The 13,485-nt window shown below is 30.9% G+C and overlaps 2 protein-coding genes and 2 long non-coding RNA genes across 6 annotated transcripts in view; 1 reads left to right on the plus strand and 3 right to left on the minus strand.

Moving 5' to 3' along the window:
- LOC128387169 (cell adhesion molecule DSCAM-like) overlaps nucleotides 1-9,853 on the plus strand; it is a 49,487-nt gene extending 39,634 nt beyond the window's left edge. The window contains exons 4-13 of the mRNA XM_053346344.1: nucleotides 1,017-1,175; nucleotides 1,716-2,012; nucleotides 4,088-4,930; nucleotides 6,125-6,292; nucleotides 6,398-6,721; nucleotides 7,640-7,921; nucleotides 8,170-8,463; nucleotides 8,607-8,780; nucleotides 8,896-8,973; nucleotides 9,054-9,853. Coding sequence (XP_053202319.1) covers nucleotides 1,017-1,175; nucleotides 1,716-2,012; nucleotides 4,088-4,930; nucleotides 6,125-6,292; nucleotides 6,398-6,721; nucleotides 7,640-7,921; nucleotides 8,170-8,463; nucleotides 8,607-8,780; nucleotides 8,896-8,973; nucleotides 9,054-9,262 — 2,828 coding nt within the window. The 3' untranslated portion in view covers nucleotides 9,263-9,853. The remainder of the gene's footprint in view (nucleotides 1-1,016; nucleotides 1,176-1,715; nucleotides 2,013-4,087; nucleotides 4,931-6,124; nucleotides 6,293-6,397; nucleotides 6,722-7,639; nucleotides 7,922-8,169; nucleotides 8,464-8,606; nucleotides 8,781-8,895; nucleotides 8,974-9,053) is intronic.
- Nucleotides 4,771-6,464, minus strand: LOC128387176 (uncharacterized). Its single transcript, XR_008324990.1, has 3 exons — nucleotides 6,340-6,464; nucleotides 6,044-6,271; nucleotides 4,771-4,905 (listed from the first exon to the last, which is right to left on the minus strand). It is a non-coding gene; the product is annotated as an uncharacterized LOC128387176 (long non-coding RNA).
- On the minus strand, nucleotides 6,715-7,729 carry LOC128387175 (uncharacterized). 2 transcript variants are annotated; one of them, XR_008324988.1, is made up of 3 exons: nucleotides 7,592-7,729; nucleotides 7,152-7,455; nucleotides 6,715-7,019 (listed from the first exon to the last, which is right to left on the minus strand). It is a non-coding gene; the product is annotated as an uncharacterized LOC128387175 (long non-coding RNA). The 2 variants fall into 2 exon arrangements; XR_008324989.1 differs by having other exon boundaries at nucleotides 7,104-7,455.
- Nucleotides 9,854-9,897: 44 nt separating the features above from the next.
- Nucleotides 9,898-13,480, minus strand: LOC128387173 (mitochondrial ribonuclease P protein 1 homolog). Of its 2 annotated transcripts, XM_053346351.1 has the most exons (3): nucleotides 13,126-13,480; nucleotides 12,929-13,032; nucleotides 9,898-11,268 (listed from the first exon to the last, which is right to left on the minus strand). In XM_053346351.1, the coding sequence occupies exons 1-3, from the start codon at nucleotides 13,137-13,139 to the stop codon at nucleotides 10,028-10,030; spliced, it is 1,359 nt and encodes a 452-aa protein (XP_053202326.1). In that variant the 5' UTR covers nucleotides 13,140-13,480; the 3' UTR covers nucleotides 9,898-10,027. The 2 variants fall into 2 exon arrangements, with proteins under 2 accessions (XP_053202326.1, XP_053202327.1); XM_053346352.1 differs by lacking the exon at nucleotides 9,898-11,268 and having other exon boundaries at nucleotides 11,532-13,032.
- Between the last annotated feature and the right edge of the window lie 5 nt (nucleotides 13,481-13,485).

Here is a 13,485-nt window from a genome sequence, read left to right on the forward strand (position 1 = left end):
TTTTTCTTTTTTCATTGTTTCAACTTTTTCTTTTTCCAAAAACCAAATTGTCAACTATTCAATTCCATTACCATATATATAAGTTGAAAATAGTATTACCATTATAATCGCCCGAGGGTATATTTCATCATCCAACCTCTTTTACCTTCCAATTTGGTGTCTCTGTGTTTTTTTTTCACTATCTTTACACACCAAGAGTACTTGAGGATGATAAAAGCCAAACTTAATATCCATCATCATCATCTTTCATTCAATATCATCCATGAAAGTGAATACAATTTTCTGTATCCATTATTTTCCCATGTAAATTCAATTTCTTTTTTCATTTCTATCCTATTCCACCAAGATATTACCTAGATAATAATGTTACATGATTCTGACTCATGTATTCCGATATATTCATGTTTACCCTTTCAGATTTCTCATTTTATTAGCATTCAGTTTTACTCCATGTTCATCCTAACATAATATCATTCATATTCAATAATCATTTCCAGTTCCAATTTTTGATTCTTTTCCTAAGATACACTTTTAATTCATCAGGTTTACCTTGATTATTGTTTACCTTTTGATTGATTCATCAAATAGTTGATAGATTTGTTATTTGAATCTAGTTGATTTGATTTTAATTGTTGAGCAGAGCTATGAGATATTCAACTTATCGTTATTTTGATGATTAGCTGCTAATCTGAGGTGAAAGTTATATTGATTAATATTAGATTTACATTGTTGATAATATTTGATTACAATCAACATGGTGATAAATGTTATGTTGATGCTATTTATTTTCTAATAAAATTCTGATATTCTCATGAAATTGTTGTTTCATTCAGGATTTTGCTGGGTTCATGATGATTTCTGTGTAACTGTAACGTTCCAAGTTTTTGACCATTAATTGAATGATTAATGATCACAATCAAAATGAACTTAATGATAATATTGACTCTGATTCCATAATCATTTATCTTGATATTTTTCTCTCTCTCTCTCATTTTTTTCCATATCGATTAATTCAGAAGGACGTGATTTCGTTGCATCTCGAGGTGTTAAAAGTCATCCTAATGGTACGTTGACACTTGTTGATGCTCATCCGGAAGACGAGGGTTGGTTCAAATGTGAAGTTAAAAATAAAGAAGGTCAAACAGCGACCGGGTCACTTTACATTGACATTATCGGTAAGTTCATTTGCAAATCAGAAAATCGTTCAACTGGAACAATTCATGATAACATTGGAATCGATTATTATTATTATTCCTGCTACATGGTTCATGTTATATAAGTAAATCAAAATTGATTATCAACCGTTTTCACAGGTTTACATTATCATCATGATCATCATGATATATATCAGGAAAATAGATTCATAAGTTGAAAGTGAGAGAGTGGGAGTGAGAAAATAATCTGAAGATAAAGATGAAAATCGATCAATCATCAGTAGTAATGAGACCATGTTGATGACATTTATATCTCCACCTTTTCATTATTTAAGATTTACTCATGAAAAATTATGATTCCCATGAAAGTCAAGTCAGAATTTCACTTCATTCTTTTCTCCTATTCTGGATTCCATGTTGACATTCAGAATAATCCATCCGCTTCAGCCAGGGGAAAGATAATGTTTCTTTTTATCTCATCTGAACATTTGACTCATTATAATGAGAGAGAAAAAATTTCATCAATTAATTGTTTTTCTTTCTCTCTTTCTATCTTTATAGAAAAACCATCAATCAATCCGTTCATATTTGGTTCTGACCTTCGTGAGGGTATGAGAGCCACAGTAGTTTGCTCAATCGGCCTGGGCGAACCTCCGTTCAGAATAACCTGGCTTAAAGATAGCGTTCCAATCGATCATGGTAATCCTGATTTACGCATTGAAGCTTTGGGCGATTTCACCTCAAGCCTGAAAATAACCGACATCAGACGGAAACACAGCGGCAATTATACTTGTAAAGCGGCCTCAGCTCGAGCTCCAGATATATATTCAATTCATACGGCTCAGTTGATTGTCCAAGGTAAGTTCATATTCCTGGAAAAATGCAAAAAAACAGCAAATATAATATGTCATTTGTATGAACTTTATGAATTTCATGATAATAATACATGATGATGATGTTTATCATCATGATATTTGTTACCCTTGGTTTTTGTTTCACATTTAACTTGATTACTTAATGATAGCCACAAATATGATTAAAGGTGAATTGTAATGATAATGTAAATATTAAACACCATGTTGTTTATTCACCATGATACATGATGACAGTTTTGGTGTAAAATTTTCATCCACCATGAATATATTATCACCTGAACACTTTATGAATCCCAATGAATATGAAAAGGGAAACAAATTATCACATGAGATTGTTTTATATCAAATTCATTTCAATGGTAACATTAGATTTTTATTGATTCGGTAAACACAATCAATCGTTAATTAAGAAAGCAAACTAGTGTTTACAATCAAGTTGATTGTCCAAAATTTGCCCAAATCGAGATGAAAGTTTTGTTTACTTTCATCATAACTCAATGATCAGTGAAACAATTAACTTTTAAGGTTTAATATAAATCCTTGATGATTTATAACCAATTTTGGATTATCATTATTGTTTAACTTGATATTTGATTGTTTGACATAAATTTAGTCAATTGTTGTTAGTCAAACAATCAACAATTGATTGTATGTGTTAATCGTAAGTTATTTAACTTGTCACCATGATGATTATGATTTAAAGGATTGACTTAAGTTGATCAAGTTCAAGTTTGTCTTTCAATAAACAACAATTAAGTTACTTGTTCAGTTGATTGTGTCAGATTGTAAATTGTTAACCATCAAGTAGCTGATTAAATTGTTAACAGTAACAGTTAATCAAGATTATTAGAAATGTTCAGTTTAATTTTCATTCTAATCATTTGTTAATTTCTCAGGCTGATTAATTCATTTTAATGTTATCCCTTTTTTTTGTTAATTCAGATGAGAATTGAAACAAATTTATTATCATGATAAATTTAACTCGATTAACTCATGAATTTAGAATGATTAACATGAACAGAAATTAAGATTTGCTTTGAATTAAATTCTGAAAAAGAAAATTTCAACAATAATTCATATGAATTCAGTCTCAGTTGAATTAGAAAAAAACTTTTTATCACTTATCATGATAATTTCATCATGTTCAACAAATGAGTTGATGGTAATATTAGTTATCTTCCTCATCATGTAGATGATCAATGTTGAAATGAGAGAAGGCGAATTGAAAAAAATTCAACTACTGAACTTTTTTTTTCTTTTCGCCCTGAATACTTGATTCATTCAGTAGATTCTCATAGGAACTAAATCAAGTTATATTATAATTTCAGCGCTTCCAATGATAAAGTTGTTATTACTTGTTCTTGATGATCATCATGAGATAAAATGATTTGTTTGATGAATCATATTCTCAACCCCAGTTCTTGTAATTTATATTCATGATGAATTCATATTATCATCATGGTGAAAAAAAATCTTATTTGTTATCATCCAACAAGAACTGAGTTTCTGTTAAAGAGTCAATTTGATTGAATATTGTCAACGAGATTATAATTTAAAAAGAAACCAAACCAGATTAAGATCAAGATTGAAAAGGAAGATGATGATGATGATGATGATGATGATTAGGAAGATAAGTTTTTTTGAATATCAACAATGACATTTTGACGATAAAGATGATGATGAGTAGGATGATGTTCAATTTTTAGAATCCCTTTGAGGTTGAACAATATGTATAAATATATTCTGATGTATGAAACATGAAACGATAAATGATGAGAGAGAACAAAAAAAAAGTTCTGTCTGAATTAACATAACTACTGGTAAATGAGATGATAAATTTCATTTACCAAGTTGTTAATTTACTAGACACTTTTTTTGCTCTTCCTGTTAATCAAATCATAATCTGATTTGTATTAATATTTAATCACTGAGCAAGTTATTCACTTATTGTTCACTGATTAACATGATCGTTTCCAGAGTCTATCTTGTTATCAAACGTTTGATTTAATTCATCATCCGATTGTAATATTTGATTCAATTTCCATTCATATTCAATAGCTGCTCCCAAATGGATATTAAAACCTTTAGAAAGATATTCAACCATTCGTGGATCTAAAGTTCTGATGAATTGTCAAGCTGAAGGAATCCCACCGCCGGTTTATCAATGGAAAAAGGCTCGACGAAGTGAGTCATCAGCTTCCAATGAATTGATTGGAATCGTTAGTGGCCCTCATATCCATGTATTGGAAAATGGCTCCCTGGCAATCATTGATTCCTCCAAGCTTGATGAAGGTGATTACGTTTGTGAGGTGACCAATAATAAAGGTCCTTCTTTAACGTCCATATCACGGCTTGAAGTTCATGATCCAGTTCATTTCATCAAATCATACGAATTAATCAAAGTTGAAGCTGGACTTAAGGCTGAGATAATCTGTGATCCATTGGGTGATCAACCAATCGATATAAATTGGAATCGATTACCTTCACAATTACCACCAAATTTCAATAGCAATTCTGTAAACACTGCGAATGGACTCATGAGCTCAACCAGTGACGGTGGTGGTCGAGAGATGCTTAGTGGCTCCAATTCACATCACTCAGCATTCTTATTATCATCAAGATTCCAGATTAATCAAGATGTTAATGGTAACAGAGTTTTGTCACATGTAACCTTAGAATCTCCGTTAGTTGAAGATTCAGGGAGTTTCATGTGTACGGCGAGTAATTCATTTGGTAGAGCGGAAAAAACGATCCATCTAATTGTCCAAGGTTCACCTCGATCTCCTCGTAATTTACGTTCCGTTGAAGTGGCGAGTCGCGATGTGACCATTGCCTGGGAAGCTCCTGATGATGGTAACAGTCCAATTCTTGATTATCTAATACAATATACATATAATAATGGTGAGTTTCAGTCAAGTTCATTTTCTCATCCTCATCATAATCATTATCTTCCTCTTGTTCTTGTTCATCATTCTCCTCATCTTTCTCTCCATGTTACCTTGAACATTTCTTTTCTTTCTTACAATCTATCATCATGAAAGTCATTCTTTGTTCTGACCCCTCCATTTCTCTCTCTTCTTATTCTTTCATCATCATAATATAACAACAATATCATCATCATTATCATCATCTTTCTCTGGCTATTATATTTAACATCATTTACTTTCTTTATTCCAGTTTCTTCCATAACAATAAGCTAAAAATTTTTCGTTTTTTCTTCTCTCTTTTTGATTCTTTTTCTTATTTTCATCTGTATTCCCTTGTTATCCCTTCTCCCTTTTTATCATTATCATCATCATCATCCTCTCATCAGTCCCTATGGTAAAAAGATGAAAATACTCTCTCTCTCTCTTTCTATGCTCTGTTTGTTTTCGAAAGAAAGAAAAGAAAGAGAAAGATGTAACTCGAACAAGAATTTCTATTCTTTTCTTTCAAGATACAGTTTACACTCTATTTGTTTCCCATTTTCTTACATGTTATCTAATAATCTGAACAATATTTACCATGAAAAGATCATCAAAAGAAACAATTTCATTCTTATGATTACAATCAATTCCAAATAGTATAATCATCGTCAAGATTAAGTCACATAAAATGCTGTCCATCAAACAAAAACATGAATATTGATATTGATATAACATTATGAATGAGTTTACCTGATTATTATAATAATAATAATAATAGTAATTAGGGTAACCAAATCATTTCTCATCCCAAGTCTTTACTGGATTAATTATATCTGTAATAGTGTTAATTTGATGATCTTCTTAAATCATAATTCAATGGATAAACTTAAGATTAATCTATTCTGACAGAATTATGTTAATAATTATAAATACTTGGTGTAAATGTATATTGAATACTCAATAATATGAATATCTCTTGATGAGGATAATGATGATAAAGTTTTTATGTTGATTAATGATGATATACTAATTTTAATTATAAACATGATTCCCTCGTTACCTTTACTATCAACAAGAGAATGAAGAAAAAAATGATTATTAAACTCACAAAATTCATTAATCACTTGATGATTATCATCTCATTTACTTTTTTTTCTGTCTCCATTGGTGACGATTATTATCATTAAAGGTATTTGGACCAATTCGTTTGAGACAACATCGGTTAATCCTAAAGAATGTACCGCCTTGATAACTGGCCTTTTACCAGAGACAATTTATCGAATTCGAGTTCTAGCTCAGAATACTTTCGGTCGGAGTGATCCATCAGATGAAATAACTGTAAAAACAGAAGAAGAAGGTAATAATTAAAGAATCGAAATGAAATGAATGAGAAAATTATCTTACTAACAATTCGTTGGGAAACTAAAATAATATTTTGATGATTGGATAATTGTTCTAATAGCACCAGGAGAGGCTCCAAATAATGTGAGAATTGAATCGATTAGTTCACAATCACTGAAGATCATTTGGAATAATATTGGACGAACCAAGAAGATTGAAGGTTATCATGTTGGCTATCGTCAGGTTCATGGTTATAATTCAATGAGTGATACATTTAACTTTAAATCGATGAGTTTAAATGATACACTTAGACAATTAGATGAATTGTCCTATCAACTAACTGATTTAAAGAGAAACACCAAATATGGACTAATAATCAGACCTTATAATAAGAAAGGTCCGGGAATCACATCGGAGGAAATTTACACTCAAACTCTTGAATTTGGTGAGTGTCTAAATTTGTCCATCAGTTAATCATTAATCTGGAAATCGATAGTTAATTTATCCATGATGGTCAATCAAACAATAAAAAGATCACTTCACATATCATGTTGACAAGGTTATTCTTCACTGTCCTTTGGTAAATGATTATTGTTTTTCCAATGGTCTTTCTCATTAGATTGATTATTGAGAACATTTTTCCTTTTCTATTGCTTCAACTTTCTCAGAATGGTACAGAGATCTGATTGATTTCCTTTTCCTGTTTGTTTTTTTTATCCATTGGTCATCACAATAGTCAAATTCTAGAAAGGAAAAGAAATGATCAAATTGATTACTGTCAGAAGTGGACAAAGGTATTGACATAGAGGAAAATGAAATTAATTTACTTTAGGCAAATAGGATAGAGACAATTAAGTTGGTATATTTGTACGTACATCCAATCAATTTTATCGTTTCTTTTTTCAATTGTAATTATCTCTCCATCCAACATCATGAATGATTGACTTTATCCGGTGATGATTAAACTCCTAATCTCAACAATTGACGATAATGAGGAAGAAAAAAAAACACACCAAGGAAACACTGGACAATCAAGATATTATGTAACTCTTTTGATTGATGTTGATAGTTGGAAGATTTGATTTTTTTTCCTTCTTGTTGTTGTTGCTTCTTTAGGCCTCCAATTGATTGACAAAAGATTAACTCCAATTTTGACCATGACTTTGAATTGATTATCGTCTGAAAGATTAAACAAAAGATAGATAATCAGTTAACTTGTATTGGAATTAACAGTTGACACTTATACTAAATTCAATTAATGATTAATTGTGTTCACAGTTTAATGTTGGTTAGATGGTTTTTTCCTTTTACTCACTTGACTTTTTTTTTCTTCCTTCTCTTTGGTTTCCACTCCATGATTTAGATCCACCGGGTGAGATTAATGTAAGAGTTAACTTGGTCACCCATCGATCATTAACCATTGAAATTGTGGAACAAGATGAAATTAATCCAATCAGTGGTTATTTGGTTAATTACAAGACAAATTCGGACGATTGGGAAGAGATTAAAATCTTGGGACAGAGGAAAAATTTTCTTCTTGAAGATTTAAAATGTGGAACCAAATATACAATTTCAATCGTCGCGTTCAACAAAGCGGGTCCTTCGCACGATAATCAATTGGTCCATTCGTCGACTTCTGGTAATGGTAAGTAAACCATTTAATTCATTAAAGAAAAAAAAAATTACTCAAAACAGAAGAAGAGAAAAAGAAAACCAATCAAATCAAAAAAGAGAATAAAAAAATTTTCTTTTCTTTTTGTTGTCAAGGGGGTTGATCGGTTTTCTATATATAATTTAAATTATTTGTTTCTCTTTTTCTTTTATTTGATTTCTTTTCTTTAATTGGTTATAATTGAATTGTTTTTGATTGTTGTTGATTTTGTTTCACTTTAGTGCCTTCACCAGGATCATTGGAATCACTTCTAACTGTTAATTCAACGTCCGCCTTAATTGATTTAAGTGCCTGGAGTGAAAATGGTTGTCCCATCATATCCTATGTGGTTCAATATAAGCAACACTTTCAAACTGATTGGATTATGTTTTCAAATAATATTATGCCTTCACAGGGGAAATTGATTATTCCTGATTTAATACCTGCCACTTGGTACGATTTACTGATGATCGCTAATTCTGAGCCTGGAACGACCGAGGCTCAATATTTGTTTGCCACTTTAACTCTTACTGGAGGTGAGATGGTTTTCTTTATATTAATACTTTTCCATTTTATCCTTTTGTCTCATTTGTCTCATTTCTGTGATACATTGTTTTTAATTTTCTAATTGTTGTTGATTTTATTTGTTCCTTTATTTTCCCTCTCTACAATTGCACAGGAACAATTCCACCAATCACTTCTAATACTTACTCCAATTGGGAATTAAACCTTGGTGATCCTGTGGTTTTAGCTCCTATTTTATGTGCTTTCATTGTGTTCATAGTTATATTTATTACTATTGCTATTCTCATGTCAACTAAACACCAACGAACCGATACTTCCCAAGAGACTTGTAAGTTTAATTGCTCAGGAATTATATTCTTCCACCTTATATGAAACCACCATTATCACGAGTCATGGCTTATTAACTGATCACTTTGTTATTTTTATTCTTTGTCAAATATCAGATAATACAAATGATAGACAAAAAATGGAAAGTCTATCCATGTCTTCATTTGCCCTTCCAGTTGAATCTTCAATTGATGGTAAGTGATGTTAATTTAGACGATTCATTTTAACAATCGAAAACTGATTTTTGCTTTGCCTCTTTTGTCTCTGTTTTCAGGTAAAAAGATTTACGAAACTGTCCAACGTAAATCAGGGTATGGATCTTATTATACTTCACCTTATGCCGCTAATCGTTTAGCTTTTTGTGAACAAGAAGTCGCTTTAACGTCCAATTTACATCAAATTCAACGACATTCACGAATGGATCCTGATCCTCCCTACGATGTCCTATTAACCCGAAATTTCCGGCCCAATTCACCTGGTTAACATACGAAACATCATCATCATCATACCAAAGATTTTACTCCTAATATTTTTTCCCGTTTTCTTTCAGATTCAAACGATCATTTCGATCAATATACAACTAATTAACCAATGCCATGAACAATCAATCTTTTTTTCTCTCTCCCTCTCTTTTGATTTCCAATTGTTGCAACTTTAATCTCGATGTTAAATATTATTAATATAACTGTTAATATCGATATTATCGACTACTTATACGAATACTTTTACTCACTTAACTGTAATAATGATAATTTAATAACTTTGCTTCAGAGTTTAACAATCGTTAAATCAGAAGCAAAAAAGATTGTGCCTCATTATATTGGTTTAATTAACCTAATGTCCAAAGCGAAAACATTTAAATCAAACTAACAATTTGATTAGCCAACAAAAAAAAGAGAAATGTAAATTCACCAACAATTGATTCCAATATAAAATCAATCAACTTAAACATTGTCTTTTTTTTAATTGTTACACATACCTGACAATTTGAGCTCAAAATAGAAAACAATTAATTTCCAAAATTAACTCTGATGATCAAAAATTAGACTAAACAATAAATGTAATATAAAACTTTCTCGTTTCTATTTAAATGTAACATATAAAGTGTATTCAAATCATTTTGTACAATAAAGTTTCACTTTAATCATTAAATTGTCAAAGAAAATCTATAAATCACAACAATTAGCACGATAAATGCCAATTGGTTGAATTAAACTCAAGTTCGATTTGGTTTATTATAAAACTAAATTATTCTCGAATCGGTTTGTGTTTTTTTAATTTCTTAATTGTGGAAAGTAATTTACTCATTCGCCTATTTTGCTCTTCTTCAATTTCCTCCGATGTCTTCAGGCGATTTAAACTGATTCCCGCTCCAACGGCTAAGTTAATATCTTTTGTCTCCTTGGAGAGTAACATTATCTTGGTACATTCTGAGATGTCGAAAGCTTTGGCATTTTTCATGGCTCGAAAAGATAAATTCGTAGTTGGAAAACAATAGTTGGGTATTTTCAGCGAAAGTGCTTTTTTCAACGACAAAGGTTCACTTGATCTCGATGATAATCCGCCGATAATATAAATTGCATCTTCATCGAAATGGGTTAAAGTGGCTTTTGAATATGGTGAAAGATAAATCAACTTTTGATTGGGAAAAAGTTGATCGAAATTTTCACTGTGTTGTTCAATTCCAAGGTGACCATAACTAGATTTGTATGAGACGGAATATTCATTGAGCAAATCCAAGAATATTTGATTTTTTAGTCCGGTTAAGGTTAAATTAAAGGGTTCGATTGCAGTTCGGTTATGGGCAAACGCTTTCTGTAAATCGTGGATCACATTTTTAGCACTGATAACGTCATAATCATAATCACAATCTATGATTAATCTGGTTCCAAAGAGGCAACTGGATAATAGATTGGAGAAAAATGAACATCGATATTCAAATTGACGAATCCTAATAAAGTGACTATTTAACCATTCGCCGTATTGAGGTGCTCCAGTTTTCGGGTCGAATTGGATTCCAAGATCTATAGTTTTACCTTCATCCTTGATTCTTTGTATATCATTGTAACTTGATGATTTAGATCTCTGAGATCTATGTAATCTTTTACCTTTTGTTATATGCTCTTTTTCGTACAAATATTTAAAACTAGATTGCCAAGAGTTTCTTGGTAATTTCATCAGTTCGTACATTTTAGTTACTTTGATTGTTGATGGCACAATTCCGGTATCAAATTTAATATACTCATAGAAGGATAAAATTTCACCGACCAGTTTAGCATCTTTCTCTGTTTTAATTAATTCTTTGAACATGTCAACTGTCAAGTCTTCGTAGGTAACATTCGCGTAAATCTCGTCCTTGTCATAATCGATCCTTTTACTATAAACTCTAAACGATGAAAGATTTGATTTAAATTTACTATTAGAAAACAGGATAGAAGATAAAGTTTTCCTTGATAAGTCACATGATGCTGATGAGGATGATGAAAACACTGATGAAGATGATGATCTAGATGGATTCGCCTGAAGTCCAGAATATTGAAAAAATTCTTTTTGTAAAGAAGATTAAATGAAGATGGTAATTGAGCCGAAAATCTAAAAGAAAACAAAATGAAGCGAAAGAGAGTTAGATTAGAATGGTAAATGAATAGAAAATGTAAAAGAGAAAAGAAAACGATAATTTGAAATGTACTTACAATTTAAACCTCATTGCTTAACAATTTAACCAATCGAATCATCAAATTAAACTATGTAATTAATGGGAACAAGTAAAAATCAAATTGTAAACACTTTGAGTGAAAATAAACACATGTAAAAATTGATAACAAAATTGATGCTCCGAAAACACTGTTACCATGGTAACAATTGTGTTCACAATTTGAACTTAATTGTTGAAGTTTTATTTTTGTTGGAACAAAATAATTGTAATTTTTTAAGTGAATTTTGTATTTTCCAATTCGCTTCGAAGATCACGGAAACTTCTCTTCAATATTCTAACTGTCCTTTCATCGGCGGCCACTTTTATTTCCTCTTCAGTTCGATATCGACCTGGACTAACTCCATGTTTCAAAGCAGCGGCTAAATTGTTGTTGATACTAAGATGATCTAATATGTTGACACATTCTTGGCAACTTAACCTTTTAGATGCTTTAAAAACAAAATGATCATCTAAAGGTAATCGATAAGATTTTAATCCAAGAGCTTTAATCTTCTTTAATGAACCAAGTCTTATGTTAACCGATTGCAGATCAGGTAAACCACCAAGAACATAAATTGAATCTTTATCGTAGCTTTTCAGAGGATTAACTGAATAGGGTGAGAGGTAAATTATTTTCTCTTTCGGGAAAAGGTCGAGAAAATGTTCGTCTTTCATTTGTAAACCAATATAACCAAATTTTGGATTACTTGAATCTAGAAGTTCATTTAACATATTTTTATACGATGAGTTGATTGGTCCAGTTAATAGTAAATTAAATGGATCGGTTTGTTTACTGATTGCTTTGATTGTATAGTTGATATCCCAGACCACTTTTTTAGCTTCTACTATATTAAGATCATAATCACAATCTATCACAATCTTAGGTCCAAACATGTATCCAGAAATTAGATTACTGTCAACACTATGAGTTAATTCAGCTTTTCGGAATCTCAGGAAATGGGAATTTAACCATTCACCATACAATGGAGCTCCGGTTTCGCTATCAAATCTAACGCCCATGATTTGTTGTTTGCCAGCGTTTCTTTCAATTTCCAGGTGAGGATGTCGCTCAGGAAGTGGCCTGGCTGTCTTTTGTCGAAGATATTTACTCAATTCACGATTAAATAGTGTAAGAAAATACTGTTCCCTCTTATAAAAATTCATCTGTAATAATTTGGACATATTTTCAAGGGTTAATGTCGTCGGGACTTTACCAGTTTCATATTTAGCTACCGTATAACTTGCCAAAATTTGCTCGATCTGTTTAGCATCTTCATCTGTTTTAATTAATTCTTTGAACATGTCAACTGTCAAGTCTTCGTAGGTAACATTCTCATAAATCTCCTCCTTATCATAATCAATCGTTTTACAATAAACTCTAAACGATGAAAGATTTGATTTAAATTTACTATTAGAAAACAGGATAGAAGATAAAGTTTTCCTTGATAAGTCACATGATGAAGATGATGATCTAGATGGATTCGCCTGAAGTCCAGAATATTGAAATAAATTCTTTTTGTAAACAAGATTAAATGAAGATGGCGATTGAGCCGAAAATCTAAAAGAAAACAAAAGAGAAAAGAATTAGAATCAGAATGGAAAATGAATAGAAATTGTAAAAAGAGAAAAGAATAATTTCCATTCTACTTACAATTTAAATCTCATTGTGACTGATTATGTAACTTGACCCAATCAGCAAATTAGACTAAGCAATTAAAGGTAACAAAATTGAAAACATTTCCAATCAAAACAAACACATGTAAAAATTAAAAACAAAATTGATGCTCCGAAAACACAGTTACCATGGTAACTAACTGGATTCTAAATGCTTACACAATAAATTAACTCAATTGAACTGAGTCATTCACCAAATTGCTCATCAAATTAATCCCTTAATTGTAAACATTCACAATCATCAATAAGTTAATTTCTTAAGTTAATCAACAGATCAAAACGATGAAGGAAACGAAACAATTAACAAAATTTTGAATTTTGTTCTCGTTGACTCCAA

This window comes from Panonychus citri, unplaced genomic scaffold (genome assembly GCF_014898815.1).
Source record: "Panonychus citri isolate SS breed McGregor unplaced genomic scaffold, ASM1489881v1 Contig00077, whole genome shotgun sequence".
NCBI classification, from domain to species: domain Eukaryota; kingdom Metazoa; phylum Arthropoda; class Arachnida; order Trombidiformes; family Tetranychidae; genus Panonychus; species Panonychus citri.